The following is a 14,816-nucleotide window of genomic DNA, read 5'->3' as shown; positions in this document are numbered from 1 at the left end:
TTTGTCATTTTAAATCAATTTCAATTTCTTGTTCGGCCTTTCAGGGGGGGAATCTTTAAAATTGTTTAAATTCTGAATAACTGACTGAGTGTGACGTGTGCGGATGTTGATGAATGGAAAAGACAAAGTAAGTGAGAAATCCAATAGCACATTGTACTTCTGTTGTAGTCAGCATCATCGCACCAAGAAATTATCGATTTGAGTCATGAAACGTTTGAAATGTGAGCTGAGTCCAGGTCATGTAGCCTTGACATTTCTTTAACGCCACATAAAGAGAGAAAAGTAAAGGAACAGCCACAATGTACAATTACTTGCCTCCTCATTATTACACGCAGTACTTGATGATTTACAAATGAAAATGGCCGACGCGGGACCATAGTAAATAGCATTTCTCAAGTCACAAGTCCTGAGTTTACTGAAGCTCAAGGCCATCTGTATCTGCAGTCTGTAAATCATATAAGCGGATAAATGCGTCTATTCACTGTGCCTCCTGTAGGCCTGCATAAGGAGTCGATCTAAATGGAGCTTTGCACGCATCGCATCTTTGAAGTCGTTTCATTTATTTGTTTAATTTGATGTAGTACGGGTACATTCCTGAACGCAAGCTCTTCAATGCAACCCTCAGTCTAAAAATATAAAAGCAGCAGTTCAGCACCGTCATTTATGTACGTGAGCTTGTGGCATAGCAGTGACCGTGATCTGCTCATGTGATTTCTTATGGAATATTTCTGCATTTCTTTTATATGCATTGTTTGATCTATTGGCTGTACATACAACTTGAATAGCCACTGTGACACACTGGTGGAATTTTAGATGACTGGCGAGTACACTGTAGAGTCTTTTTTGGAATAATATGTCACTGCAATCTTTGTCACTGGTGTTGCCATTTGTTTTTTTTGGTTGACGCGCGTGTCTGTTCAGTTATAATATCAAAACAGAATAATATCAAACAGAAAGAATTAAATTTTTATCTACAAGGCCAGAAACAAGTGTTAGATAAGACTCAGTGGAATCTTTTTTTAAAGTGATTGTAAGATTGCAAAATGAGACGAGAGAGGAGAATAGACGGTAGACAATGAAGTCCTCCCCCTCTTCTCCTGATTAGACCTGAAAGACACTCCTAGTTTGCAAAGTGAGATCAAGAACAGAGTTTCAAAAGTATTCAATCTCCCTCCCTCAGCCTGAGTTGGAATCTCTACTGTAAAGCAATTCAACAGATATCGTACTCAACAGTCGGGATCGGTTCCCACTGCTGGCTCCTTCACACGTTTGTTAATTATTCATCTTGAAGCTGCTGAAGTCATGTCCATTTTGTTGCTGAAGTTTGCTCTGAGCTTGTTCACGAGTGGGAGGCGAGTTTAAATGGACAAATTCAGACCGCGGGACATAAAGTGGCCACTGTTTTTTAAGCAAAGATCTAATTGGGAAAGTAGGTCAGTAATCAAACGGCTGCAGTTTAGCACAGCATTAATGCACAGTCAAAGTATGAGAGCTGGAAAGTTATACAGTGTTGCGCTAATGAGGATTTTCACGAACCAATCCTGAAGTCGGTGGTTTGATTCCCACTGTGGGCACTTAATAATTGGGCAAGACATTTTTCACACCATGCCTGTGTTGTGCAACAGTGGATTGTGTGGTGGTAGTGGGGACTATACACACTAGGGCTGGGACAAAATATCGGATCAGATTTGAATGCCAAGTACTTTATGAAGTATCGCAATATTTTCAATACTTGTGTTTGGAGGAATGTTTATCATACACTCCTTTGTTTTCCAGTTACAGCACTTTGATACACTTTTCAATCTTAAAGCAGTACTAAGTAACGTGTTTACCTTAATAAATCCTTTTCGTACTCCCTGTGGGGGTAATGCAAGTGTTTATGGGATGATTGGAGGGTCTTTCATCTCCCCCTGGTGTCTCAGGCCAGAAAACAATGTTTGCAACTTGACTGCCACCGGTCCGGAGAAAGCAATACACACTAATGGAATCACGAAGAAGAAGCTAACAGGCTAACGGGCAAAGCTAACTGCGGGCTAACGTCACTTTAAACAGTATTTACAGCAAAGTTTGAGTGAAAAAAAAAATTCCATTGTTTAATTGGATGCACAGTAACCCTCTCTCCCTTCGCCTTTCCTGTCAGCGTAGTATTTACTCTCCAAGACAATTAATAAGTGAAAAAATCGCAACTTGCTACGACACCTGCAGTTGCGCTTATGGCCTCTAGGGGGAAGAGTTGCTTAGTACTGCTTTAACACTTCAGTAAATGTCAAATGAAATTTGGTTTATAAACTTTGGACACATGACTATTTTAAAGGGGCTATACGGAGTTTAAAAATGTTAAAATTAAGTATTTTCCTCCCCCTACACGTTCCAGCCATGTCCTAATGTGTAGAATGAGCCCAGACCTGTTCACCACAACTGCCTCTAAAATCCTGTACTGTCACTCAAAAAGGTGTTACTTTGGGTCAGAAGTGCCGTCATGCACAAGCTTAATACAGAGACTGCAGTTACATGTATGACCTGAGGAGGCAGTAGTGAGTATAAAATGGCCAGCTTGCATCATGCCCCTTTAAAGGAATAGGCCACCGTTTTTACGTACTGAGATATGTTCTTACCTCACTTTAGTCGTGTTAATATATCCCCGTCTGGTCTTTGTCCGTGCGCTCTGCCAGGCAAACGGAGCACATACGCAGCCTCTCCCACATGTCACATAGCTCCAAAAAAGCTCACGATAGAAGCTACCAAGCTCTTCCACGTGTTCCCTATTTAAATAAAGTTACGTGAAGTGTTTTCATGCGAAGTATATTTACACAGAAATGTAGCATGTCGATTTTATAAGCAAATAAAAAGGGGGACTATATTGTGAGGCGTAATGATACGAGGAGTAAAACGTCCGCGCAGTAACTCCTAAAGGTTATTGACGGAAGTGAGCGGGGGAAGTCTTTAGGAGTTACTGCGCGGACATTTTACTCCTCGTATCATTACGCCTCACAATATAGTCCCCCTTTTTATTTGCTTATAAAATCGACATGCTACATTTCTGTGTAAATATACTTCGCATGAAAACACTTCACGTAACTTTATTTAAATAGGGAACACGTGGAAGAGCTTGGTAGCTTCTATCGTGAGCTTTTTTGGAGCTATGTGACATGTGGGAGAGGCTGCGTATGTGCTCCGTTTGCGTGACAGAGCGCACGGACAAAGACCAGACGGGGATATATTAACACGACTAAAGTGAGGTAAGAACATATCTTAGTACGTAAAAACGGTGGCCTATTCCTTTAAGGCAAAAGTGGATTGCCCCAGCCCTAATAGACGCAGACTTTAGTTTTAGTTTTTTGGTCTTCATAGAACACATTTTTGTCTATTTATCGATACAATGCACAGATGTCTAAACATTGTGGCCATAGGCAACATCAACAGCATTACATTCTCTTCCTATTTAAGTGCTGTCACAAGTACACTGTGTTCATTTAACTTGCATAAGCTCATGTTTTTCCAGGTCAAATTATTTGATCATTCTTTGTGTTTTGTAATGATTTGAAATAAAGCCACACAAATGTCCTTAATGAAGTCTCTGTTTTGTGTGTTCAGGCCAAACACCATCATTCGGCTTCGGTTCAACCACTTTGCCACGGAGTGCAGCTGGGACCACCTGTATGTTTATGACGGAGACTCCATCTACGCCCCTCTCCTGGCGGCCTTCAGGTATAAGTGTTAAAAAAATACATCAACATAAGAATGAACTGAAACCAGCCTCAGATCTCTTCATTGGTGTCTGACTGGTGCATTCATTCATTATTATTTTAAGTATGTTTGGTATATTTTCTTTAGGGATGCACCGATACCGATACCAGTATCGGGTATCGGGCCGATACCACATGCTTGTACTCATACTCGTACTCATTCATGAGGTCCCGATACCAGAAACCGATACCATTTGACGTGCGGCCAGCGCACCTACGAGGCGCACCTCTCAGCTGAGGAGAGAAGAAGCAACAAACTGGAGAATTCTTTAGTGCAAATACAATATTCCACATAGAGCTGACTTTATTACAGACTGCACTCTCTAAATCAGAGTCTGTGCTGGATTTAACCAGAGCTTAATGTTGTTGGTGCTGCAGCGTCTGCAGTGTTTACAACATACAGGCTAACGTTGCTAACTCGCGGCTAGCGCAATTTTGGCCATTCTGACGCCGTTTTATGCCCAGAGGTTTATTCATCTGAAAAACTAACCCAGCGACTAAAAAGTCCTCAGAAAATGCAACGTAAAGACATATAGCATGTCCATATTGAGCGAAAATGAGCTGCAGCAGAACAATGAAAACGCTGTAGCTACTCGCTAAGTTGCTACAAAACACACGCGAAAATCCACACGGAGCTGAAGTAAAGACGAAAAGAGACCATCTCAATACTATTGTTAAATAAAAATATATGAATAAAGCACAGGCATTGGGGAGCTTTTGGACATGGGCTTTTCGTCTATAATGGACAGTGCAATAAAAATTTAAAAATCAACTGAATGAAAATTAAAATAAATAAATAAATGGCATCAGCACAATTCTAATATAACTGCTCTTAAATGTGTAGCAAATGAGTAAATTTACTAATTACAAACCAATCTGCTGTGAAAAAAGTAAGAATGTTGAAGAAAATGCCTTGTACTCGTATCGGTATTCGGTATCGGCGAGTACTTAAATCCAAGTACTCGTACTCGTATCGGTTTTAGAAAAAGTGGTATCGGTGCATCCCTAATTTTCTTTTACTCAAAATGTATCCTGCTTTTGTTTTCTGTAAAGCACTTGCACTGCCTTTATGCAACCTTGCCTATAGTCTAGAGATTCACTCTAAACATTTGGTCTGTCTGTCTGTCTCGTGCAGTGGTCTGATCGTCCCAGAGCGTTATGGGAATGAGACGGTTCCTGAGGTGGTGTCCCAGTCCGGGTTTGCTCTTCTGCACTTCTTCAGTGATGCCGCCTATAACCTCACAGGCTTCAACATTTCATACAGGTCAGAACAGTTTGTTTGAAATATGTTTGAAATCTCTTCAGGTAAATTGGCACTAACTAGCCAGTTGCTCCGGGAAACTTTTCAGATTTGTGTTGTAGGCTAATCCTCCATGTGGTTGTCCTTTAGCACAAAACAAGCCTATAACCCATTAGTATTGTGAGATCCAGATGTTTTCAACCACAGATTCATCCTCATGCCTTTCAAAATTTAGCTTGACAACCATCAGTAGCAAATGACATAAAAACTAAAGCTTGCAATTTCGAAACCACAGCCGTTCAATGATATCTTTTGCATACGTCCAGCGCTGATATTAGCTCCTCAGTGACGAGGATTTCACTGTCTGTGGAGTCTTATTTTAGGCGGGCGGCCCACTTCAAACGCGCTCTCGGACTGGATGACGCATAGAAAACCTATCACTCTCAAAAACATCAGCCGCTGCCTCTACACAGCTGTACGGAGGGATATGAGTGATCTGATCCCTCTCATGTCAGAGTGTGAATGGCTTCATCACAGACGAGCAGGAGGGAGCACATTCTGAGACTCGTATCCCCCAATACATTAAATAAATCCATTTTTATATTGACATCTGAAACAGGTAACTAGATAGTGAATTTATTGGAGTTTATTTTATGCTTAAATACATTTTTACTATATAAAATCATATAATGGAGATGTACAGTACCTGTTTATTTTATATTATTTCAAGACTTGTGAATTCTCACTGAAGGCATTTCTTTAATGAACACATATGGAATTATGTTTTAAACCAAATATGTTCAAAATTCTTCATGATGTCGTCACCAGAAATGGTTTGACTTCACAGACTGTTAAACCATCTCAGGTGACAACCAGCAGCAGTAGTGTAAGTTGTGTATGTGCATTGAATGGAGGGGTAGTGCCTTATAAGTTATTATTAACTTATTCCTACTTCCTACGTGTTCATGGACCCCAGGAAGAATACTCTTTATATGGTAAAGACTAATGGGGATCCATTAATTAACAAAAAAGAATTAATTCCCTTTGAGCTGCACTAAGGCTTCTTATGTTTTGAATATTTCTGCAATTTTTGAATTTTTCTACAACTACATGTTTACTATACCTGTATGCGTCTTTCCATGTTGCTCACATAAACTAAACTAAACACTAAACTAAACTAAACCATATGAAGTTATTTCACCCTTTTTTGTTTCGGCCCTAATCCCATGTGTTCTGTCTTCATTGAGAATCACACAATGTAAATAGTGTTGAAAATAAACTAAAGCCTATACATACATAGTGTCTCCCAACTTTTGATGGGTATGTCATGAATATTGTTGTAAAAATAATGTTTGTTGGGTTTCACAATAGTTGGCCTGGTCAATGTTGACATTCTAAACTGGTTTTCTCTGTTGATATATTAGTTTTGACGTGGGAGTAAAAAATAGACCAAAAATCACCCCGAGCAATGCTTATTTTATGACAAATTTTCCAGGAAATCACATCAACATCACAGCACTCCTTTGTCTTTGTACTAATTCACAAATGTTGACATGTTTTGTATCCAAGTGTAGCACACAAAAAAAACGGAGAATTGCAAAACATAATTTTTCCCCCCATATTTGTATCAGTAATCTACAGCAAAAGTTTCCAATTGATATCTCCTCAGCCGCAATGTCTTTCAGTATGTAAAAAATGGACAAGTTGACTAGAAGCGCTTAAACCCTGCATCTTCAAATGTTTTCTGAAAGCCAAAGAGCGGCTCGCCCTCGCCAAACATCTGCAGAGAGGCCACAATAGCCCGCCTTTCGTCGCCGGGGTTTTGGGAGCTTTTTTTTTTTTTGCCAACGTTGTCATAGTAACGGGATTGAAGTTGGGCCGAGTAAAAAAAAAGGCGCGGAGAAATAAAGGCGAGAGAGAGTGCCCCGGGTCGCCGTCTTTGGTCTGCGAGCTTCAAAACACGCGCCGCCGCCACATAAAGACGAGACGAGAGGCTTTGTGCAAAGACACAGACGAGGGCTGAGGGGGCTGACGGGGCTGACGGGGCTGACGGGGCTGGACGGGGCTGTGATGTAAGTGATTGGGAGATTCAGAAAGTTACAGGTTGATGGTGTGGTTAGAAAATAGACATACAACATTTGGTATCGCCTGGTATGTTGTTTATCTATCAGTGTCTATATATTCTTACTATATGCGCCCATTCTTCCAGTACCTAATTAACAGCATAGCAAAGAGCAGCACCCTGTAAAGAGGCGTAATAAATCATCTCAAAAGCCCAGCGTAAACGTATTTTCTTTGGCAAAACATTGTGTGCTGCCTATTTTGCCGCATTGGCTGCAGAAACGTGCGACACTGGGATGTTGCCATTACCCAGTGTCGTGTTTGGGTTGGTCCGGGGCTCGTTGAAGCGCTTGTGCGGTTCTCATAAGGCCACTTTACTCCGACAGCTTTAGGCTCCTGGCTCAGAGCGGGACGCGCCGGAGGAGCAGATGGCCCACTCGCCAAAACACAGCAAAGCGCACCTGATGCTCAGTGTCGCCACCGGTCAGTCCTGGACGAAATAATAATAACAATATGAGAGACAAAAACATGCAACGGAAATCAAATGACTGTCAATTCTGTGTTAAATTAGCTCATTTAAATACCCCTAATATCTAAAGCCAGTCTAATATCTGCCCAATCTGAGCCAGCTGTTGACTACTTCACAATAAACTATGAGCTGAAACACTTTGTCTCGCAGGGTGAACACCTGTCCCAATAACTGCACGGGTCACGGGGAGTGCCTTCTGGGGAACTCCACCGGCGCAGTGTTCTGTGAATGTGAAGAGGGCTGGAAAGGAGAGGCCTGCGACGTCCCGTACTGCGTGGCCAACTGCGGTTACCCCGATCAAGGGCGCTGCGAAGAGAAGGCCTGCATCTGCAATACCGGCTGGCAAGGTATGTCTGATCGTAACCCGTGTAAGGCGGATCAATAAAAGTAAGGCGCCTAAATGTTTTTCCTCCTTATTGTGTTGTTTTTTTGCCATGGCATGCATTATTCTTCTACCATTGCTCTGCAGGATATAACAGTGCTTTTTTTGTGTACATTTTAAGCACCTTGTTTTCGTACAGCGCTTTTCTGTTTAAGCCGTCTTTAGCCTAGAAGTCTCGCTGAGGACTGTATAGCTGGGTGTATTGTCTCATATCATCAGGGAGCAGGAAGCAGGTCTGCACATGCCAAAAACTGTGCTGGAACTGTGGCATCGCTCCCAGGAAGATAATCCCCCTGTGTCTCCTCCCAAAATCCCGTTTTATAAACTCAAACGTGCATTTAAGTTTGCTAATTAATTTGTGTGATATTTATTATTGCTGTAGGTTGAGGATCGGAGCCTGACAACCTTAAATTGTTTAACTTGACTGCTAGGGAGACAATCAAAGTAACAGCAGAGCATTAGATCAAGCTATTTTCACTCTGACAGACATCACGGCCGCACGGTGTTAAAGACAATACAAAAATGCTTTGAGTCATAGTCTAAGGGAAAGTGAAACATTTTACACATAGATGGGAAAAGGTTAAATTGTTTTCTATATCACACCCACCAAAACACTGTAAAAGTCAGTCTTGTAATTGTTCAATAAATAAATAGTTTTTATTGACTATAAAACATACATAGGGAGCAACAAGTGCATTCCCTTTGAGCATGTTTATCTAAGCTCTCAGCTGTCCAGGGGTTTTCTATCATGGTTTTGAAAGTTGACTGAGATGAGAATGTTTCACCTCACGTCTCTGGTGTCAGGAGGACCTAGTTTTAAAGGAATAGGCCACCGTTTTTACATACTAAGATATGTTCTTACCTCACTTTAGACGTGTTAATATATCCCCGTCTGGTCTTTGTCCGTGCGCTCTGCCAGGCAAACGGAGCACATACGCAGCCTCTCCCACATGTCACATAGCTCCGAAAAAGCTCACGATAGAAGCTACCAAGCTCTTCCACGTGTTCCCTATTTAAATAAAGTTACGTGAAGTGTTTTCATGCGAAGTATATTTACACAGAAATGTAACGTGTCGATTTTATAAGCAAATAAAAAGGGGGACTATATTGTGAGGCGTAATGATACGAGGAGTAAAACGTCCGCGCAGTAACTCCTAAAGACTTCCCCCCGCTCACTTCCGTCAATAACCTTTAGGAGTTACTGCGCGGACGTTTTACTCCTTGTATCATTACGCCTCACAATATAGTCCCCCTTTTTATTTGCTTATAAAATCGACATGCTACATTTCTGGGTAAATATACTTCGCATGAAAACACTTCACGTAACTTTATTTAAATAGGGAACACGTGGAAGAGCTTGGTAGCTTCTATCGTGAGCTTTTTCGGAGCTATGTGACATGTGGGAGAGGCTGCGTATGTGCTCCGTTTGCGTGACAGAGCGCACGGACAAAGACCAGACGGGGATATATTAACTCGACTAAAGTAAGGTAAGAACATATTTTAGTATATAAAAACGGTGGCCTATTCCTTTAAAGCAGAAGAAAATTGGTATGTAGCAAGTGTCCACATGATTCAATAAAACAACAATCATATGTTAACATCATATTCAAAAATCGATCTCCTTTCCCCTCATGGTTACACTGCACGGCATGTTAATCACTGAAAGCAGAGTTGCTCATAGTGATGCACTTGATCTGCAATTCCTGAAGATCTCCATAAAAAAGTCTGTAGACATTTACAAGGTCAGAAGAAAAGAAAACTAAGTATCTTTAGTCCTGCAAAAATGTTCATTAATATTTTCTCATGACCCTCTAGTGCAGTCTTGTTCTCATTTTCTAATTCCATATTTTACCCATGATTCAACTTCTCTTCAGCTGCCTACACAACTTCTGCTGCCACCATTTTGACTTTTAACAGTATAACTCACACCAGCACTTCTCTAATGAGTATAGAGTGCAGTTCACCAATGCTTCAAACTGTGCCCTCCTCTTCCCGCTGAATGGACTCATATGGCCATTTTAAATTGCTTTATTAGTCTTGCACCGCTTCACACCGAGTCGCTGCAATACAGTGTGTCCACGGCTAATTATCAAAAGTCAAGGGAGTTTAGAAACAGGTTGACTTGCACTTCTAGTCTTTATTAGCTTCTCTTTAGTCTCTATAGCCGATTACAAATTATATTCCCTATGTAACAAATACAGGTTTGTTGGCTGTTCAGTCATACATAAAATACTTGCAAAGTAATGTTGAGCCAAGCCCAAAATGACAACCATGACCTTGATTGTTTCTGTGACTCACAGCACTTCCTCCATGTCGCTGTATTGTTGATGATACAGTAGAAGTTAATGGGAAACTCCCGACTGTTACTTCCTGTTTAAAGGATATGGAGATGCCGTTAATTAGCTGCTACTGTTCGCTTGACTTTTACAAGACATGATCCTTTTTTCCTAAAAATAGCTTGTTCTGGTTTTGTCTGCAGCATTGTTCAAAATGACTTGAAATACACAATCCCCTTATTTTGATTTTATTGTCACTGTTGACAAAAGGGAAGCAGCCAGACTATTGGCTCCCAGTGTGTTCCTTCATGAATAACTTAAGAGTTAGCTGGAAGTCTTAAAATGTAATGTACAATATTTTTCCCTTTGGTGTAATTGAAATAGGTTACTATACACAGCTGCCCTTTTAATCATGTCATTGTTTCCTCATCAAAATTACCTTGAGTAGTATTTCTGGAGTAATCCTGTTTTACTTGGGTCGTTTCATCTGCTACGGCTGCGACTCTCTCTCTATTTCATTGCCCAAAAGATAGAACATAGAAGTGCCATTCATATATTTCAAGTCTTGTTTTCCTCTCAAACTACCGGTCACTTCCAGTTTGTTACCAGTGCCATCAGCTAAAAATTGAGGCTCGTACATTATATGTTGCTTTTAATCATGTTTAATTCCCTCGGCTGGTTGTAGGTTGTGTTCACGATTTACAATGTGATGATGTCATAATGTCAGGGGGAGGGCAGGGGCCAATACAACTTTATGGGAGAAAAACAGTTTTGCAAGAAATCTCTGAACAATTAATTTTCTTCATCAGTATTTGATAGTGATTGGATTCACAAACCCGCCACATTATTTTTTATGTCTGAAAGTCCTTCATGACGCTCATGTTTTTGAAAAATGTCACCACTTTTGGACGCCTCATGAGAAAATAATTGGACTTTAGTTCATATGTGCTGACAGAGGTGCAATGAACCTTGAGAGAGTTTTTAATCCATGTGGATTCTCTCAGTGATGACTGAGATATTAACCAAAAACTAAAACTCTGCCTATTGTCCAAAAGTTGATGATAAGTAAGTACTGAGACGGTTTGTTTTCTGTTCCCTCCAGGTCCGGACTGCTCGGTATCTGTCCCGGCTAACTCGTCCTTCTGGACTCGAGAAGACTACTCGGACCCGGGCCTGGGCAGGGCGGCCCACAAAGCCGCGGTGGACCAGGGCGTCATGTGGGTCATCGGGGGATACGTCTTCAATGCGTCGGAGTACCACATGGTCAAAGCGTGAGTGTTTTGGAATCTGTGTCCACTCTCAAACTGAAGAACTGACCAGTGGTTCCTAAAGTGGAGGATGTCACTGATTCCTTTCTGTCAACACTATCTTTATTTCTGTCGGGCCAAGTCTCAGTGGATGAGTAGATTCTGTCCTCACTGATACTGCGCCTTTATCTCTCTATGTATGTTGTTCATGCTGCTGTATGTTTGAGGTGGTTGGACATGAAAACAACCTGATTACTTTAACTCAGCTTCATGATCAAAGGAGCAACTTTCTGTAGCTCTGATAAAATGAGCAGTGAAGAACTTTCTCAGACAGCCTGCACAAAGTCAAATATGTAATTAAAGTCTAAAATGACAGGGCCGAGCGTCTCCTCCCAGGAACATCCACTCTCTCCCGGTGTTTATGAAGCCGCTGACAGTTCAAGGCCTCGGTATTTTCATCCCAAATTCACTGCTCGTACGCGGTGGATACAACTGTACTTAAATTCACCGAGGGAAACTAAATATTTAAACATTTTAGTCTTCCTCCGCATACCAAGGAGACATTTTTGGTGGTGTTAAACCTTACTAACACCAATTTATTTCATGTAAATGCGCAGGAAATGTTATACTTTGAAGTATGATTAGTCCAAACTGGTCCGTGTACACATTGTTTTTTTGCTTTAGAATTCAGGCATTCACCAAAGAGAAATGAATTGTAGAATTTGATCAATACTGTTGTGTATTCACTGTATTGTAAAGAGCCGCTGTAACTCTTAGTTGTCCAGGCAGGTTCCATACTGACATAGTTTATCAAAAATGAGTGTTCCTTGATGATCAGCTTTATAAATAGGGCAAATTGTAGGCTATAAGATATTTTAATTTTAGTTGCATATAAGTAATGCGTGTGTCATTTAATAGGGACACAGGATAAGGCAAGAAGTGATTGACACACTGCAAAAAGTAATCCAGAAATAAGTACATTTTTCTTGAAGTACCTCTCATTGTACTAAAAATAAGAGACCACCTTTGATTTCAATATTATTTTAACCTCTTGAGCCGAGCACATTTTCTATTTTTCACGAGGATGAAAATGCAACAAAAAAAGGTGACAAAAGAGCGATAAAAACACATTAACAAGTGTCAGAAACACAACTAAAAAGCGATGAAAAAACAAAAAAAAGTGTCAAAGAAGCAACAAAAGAGCAACAAATATGCACAAAAACACAATTTTAAAAAGCGACAAAAGCATGACAAAAAATGTGATGACAACGCGACAAAAAAGCGTCAAAAGTAATGAAGAAAGCAACAGAAAAGGACAAAAAGATGACTAAAAAACCCTATGAAAACAAGACAGAAAAGTGACTGAAAAACAACAAAGCTGCTTCAAAAATGTGACCAAAAAAAACGGTAACAGCGAAACTTAAAAGTTACAATGAGTTTTGTGGGTCTTAGCTTTCAAATTACTTTTCTTACTGTGGCCTATAGGCTGTGAACTCTAGTTGAGAAGCTTTTAGATTTGGGTAAAGGTAGATTTTTTTTACTTGACTAGAGGGGAAGGAACATTAATAGCAAGCTACAGTTCTTAAAATAAAGCATGCTGGACACTAGACTAGGAGTGTGTCAAATATCTTCAAGTAATAGTCATTTGTGAATATATTTATTTGACAGGAAGTATGTACTGAACTTGTGAAATACTACAACATTTACTACCTAAGTACAAGATGAATCTTTCTAACCGACTCATTTCCTCGTCTGTTGTAGGTATAACCTGAGCAGCAGGCGGTGGCTGACCCTGGACCCTTCTGTGAACACCGTCGCCCCTAGATACGGTCACTCTCTGGCTCTGCACGAGGTACGTCCCAATGTCCACACTGTTCCCTACACAGCGCACCATGTACTGGTTACGTCAGTGTTTTGGTGTTGTTCCAGTGACGAGACCAGAGAGGGGAAAACGTCTGGACTAAAAAATGTGATGAAAGCACAACAAAAAAGTGACAGAAGAGTGATGATTATTAAAAATCGACAGCACAGCAACAATGCGAGGAAAAAGATCAGTTTAGATCAATTGTGTAGCTTTCAAATGAGGCGTTACTCTGGGCTATCAGCTACAAGCGTTTAGATTTGGGTAAAGCCCAAGAAAATGCACTTGGTTAAGGCGGGGGTAAGTGGTTAATTGGCTGTAGTGTCGTGATTTTGGAATGAAGTCTTGATTAAGCTGTTTGGGTGGAAAGTCACATTTGCTGCTTAACTTTAGCTTGAGCTGTTGGATGATTTATAGCCTCCCCCAAAGACTCCTGAGTAGAAATCCAGCCATGTATTGAATAAAGTACATCTGACTTGTACTTATTCATTAATACCGAATGTTCTCTATAATTTGGTTGGTCTTTATCGCAGGAATACATTTTTGCAGTTTAGCCAATTTCATTTGAACTTGTGTGCCAGAATCCCATCAATAAATCATCAACAGAATGAGTGCTCTATAGTTCACTCTTGTGCAGCTCTCTTGTGATTGAGGGGTTAAGGTTTAGAGTGGACATTCGGACACAGCGCTTAATCCATCCCCCAAATATACATCCGAAACCCACCCATCCCAAACGGCGCATCCCGGACACTCCTCTCGCTTTGCTGCTGTGGCCGCTCTATTTATAGCCCCTTCACTCACATCCTCGCAGCTTCTAGTTTATTATGGAAGACAATGGGGAAAGATCGAACATTATAAACTCCTCCGCGCTCTGTGTATCTTCTACTGGAGCCCGGGCTGATGTCTCGTTTTGAAATGTGTGGCTTTTTGATTCGCTGCAGTGGAGTGGTGAAAAGCTCCCCGATAGAATTACAAATGAGGAAGAGGAAAGGCTGTCAGCGCAGTGGCCGGAGCTGCAGAGGTTTGAAGTGCACAAATCACATCAGTGTGTGAGAGACAGTGCCAGGTTCAAAGGCTTATTTATACAATCCTAAATGTAACCAAAGGTAGGGTTAAATATTCGGCTGCACAATATATTGGCAAAATAGTGTTCTTGCAAGTTTAGGTCTTCCACGGTTCATATTTCAGTTCGTCTCTCAAATGTTTGTGTCTGGACATGTTTGAAAGTGCAGTGAACTGAATGTTGATTTTTCTGCATGAATCCCTGATCTGATTTGCAACATTTGTCAGAAAAATCACAAGTGGCTCATCCCTAATCAGAGGCGATGCAGAACGGACAGAGCGATGACGTGCACGTCTTGTCTTGCAACTTGCACCAAATGGGAAATGTCATGTTTCAAAAGCGAGACAGCGAGACAATAAAACCTCTGCGGCCTCCTCATGCATAGCAATGTGTTTTCCTGTTGCTTTTTAT

At 40.9% G+C, this 14,816-nt stretch overlaps 1 protein-coding gene across 1 annotated transcript in view; it reads left to right on the top strand.

Annotated features, from left to right (window-relative positions):
• atrn (attractin) overlaps positions 1 to 14,816 on the top strand; it is a 141,499-nt gene that overhangs the window by 15,207 nt on the left and 111,476 nt on the right. The window contains exons 3-7 of the mRNA XM_079573306.1: positions 3,595 to 3,708; positions 4,882 to 5,010; positions 7,727 to 7,923; positions 11,337 to 11,505; positions 13,243 to 13,333. Of these exons, the coding sequence (XP_079429432.1) occupies positions 3,595 to 3,708; positions 4,882 to 5,010; positions 7,727 to 7,923; positions 11,337 to 11,505; positions 13,243 to 13,333 (700 nt within the window). The remainder of the gene's footprint in view (positions 1 to 3,594; positions 3,709 to 4,881; positions 5,011 to 7,726; positions 7,924 to 11,336; positions 11,506 to 13,242; positions 13,334 to 14,816) is intronic.

This window comes from Gobius niger, assembly GCF_951799975.1.
Source record: "Gobius niger genome assembly, chromosome: 16".
NCBI classification, from domain to species: domain Eukaryota; kingdom Metazoa; phylum Chordata; class Actinopteri; order Gobiiformes; family Gobiidae; genus Gobius; species Gobius niger.
The sequence above is the reverse complement of the archived record's forward strand: the minus strand, read 5'-3'. Positions and strand labels throughout refer to the sequence as shown.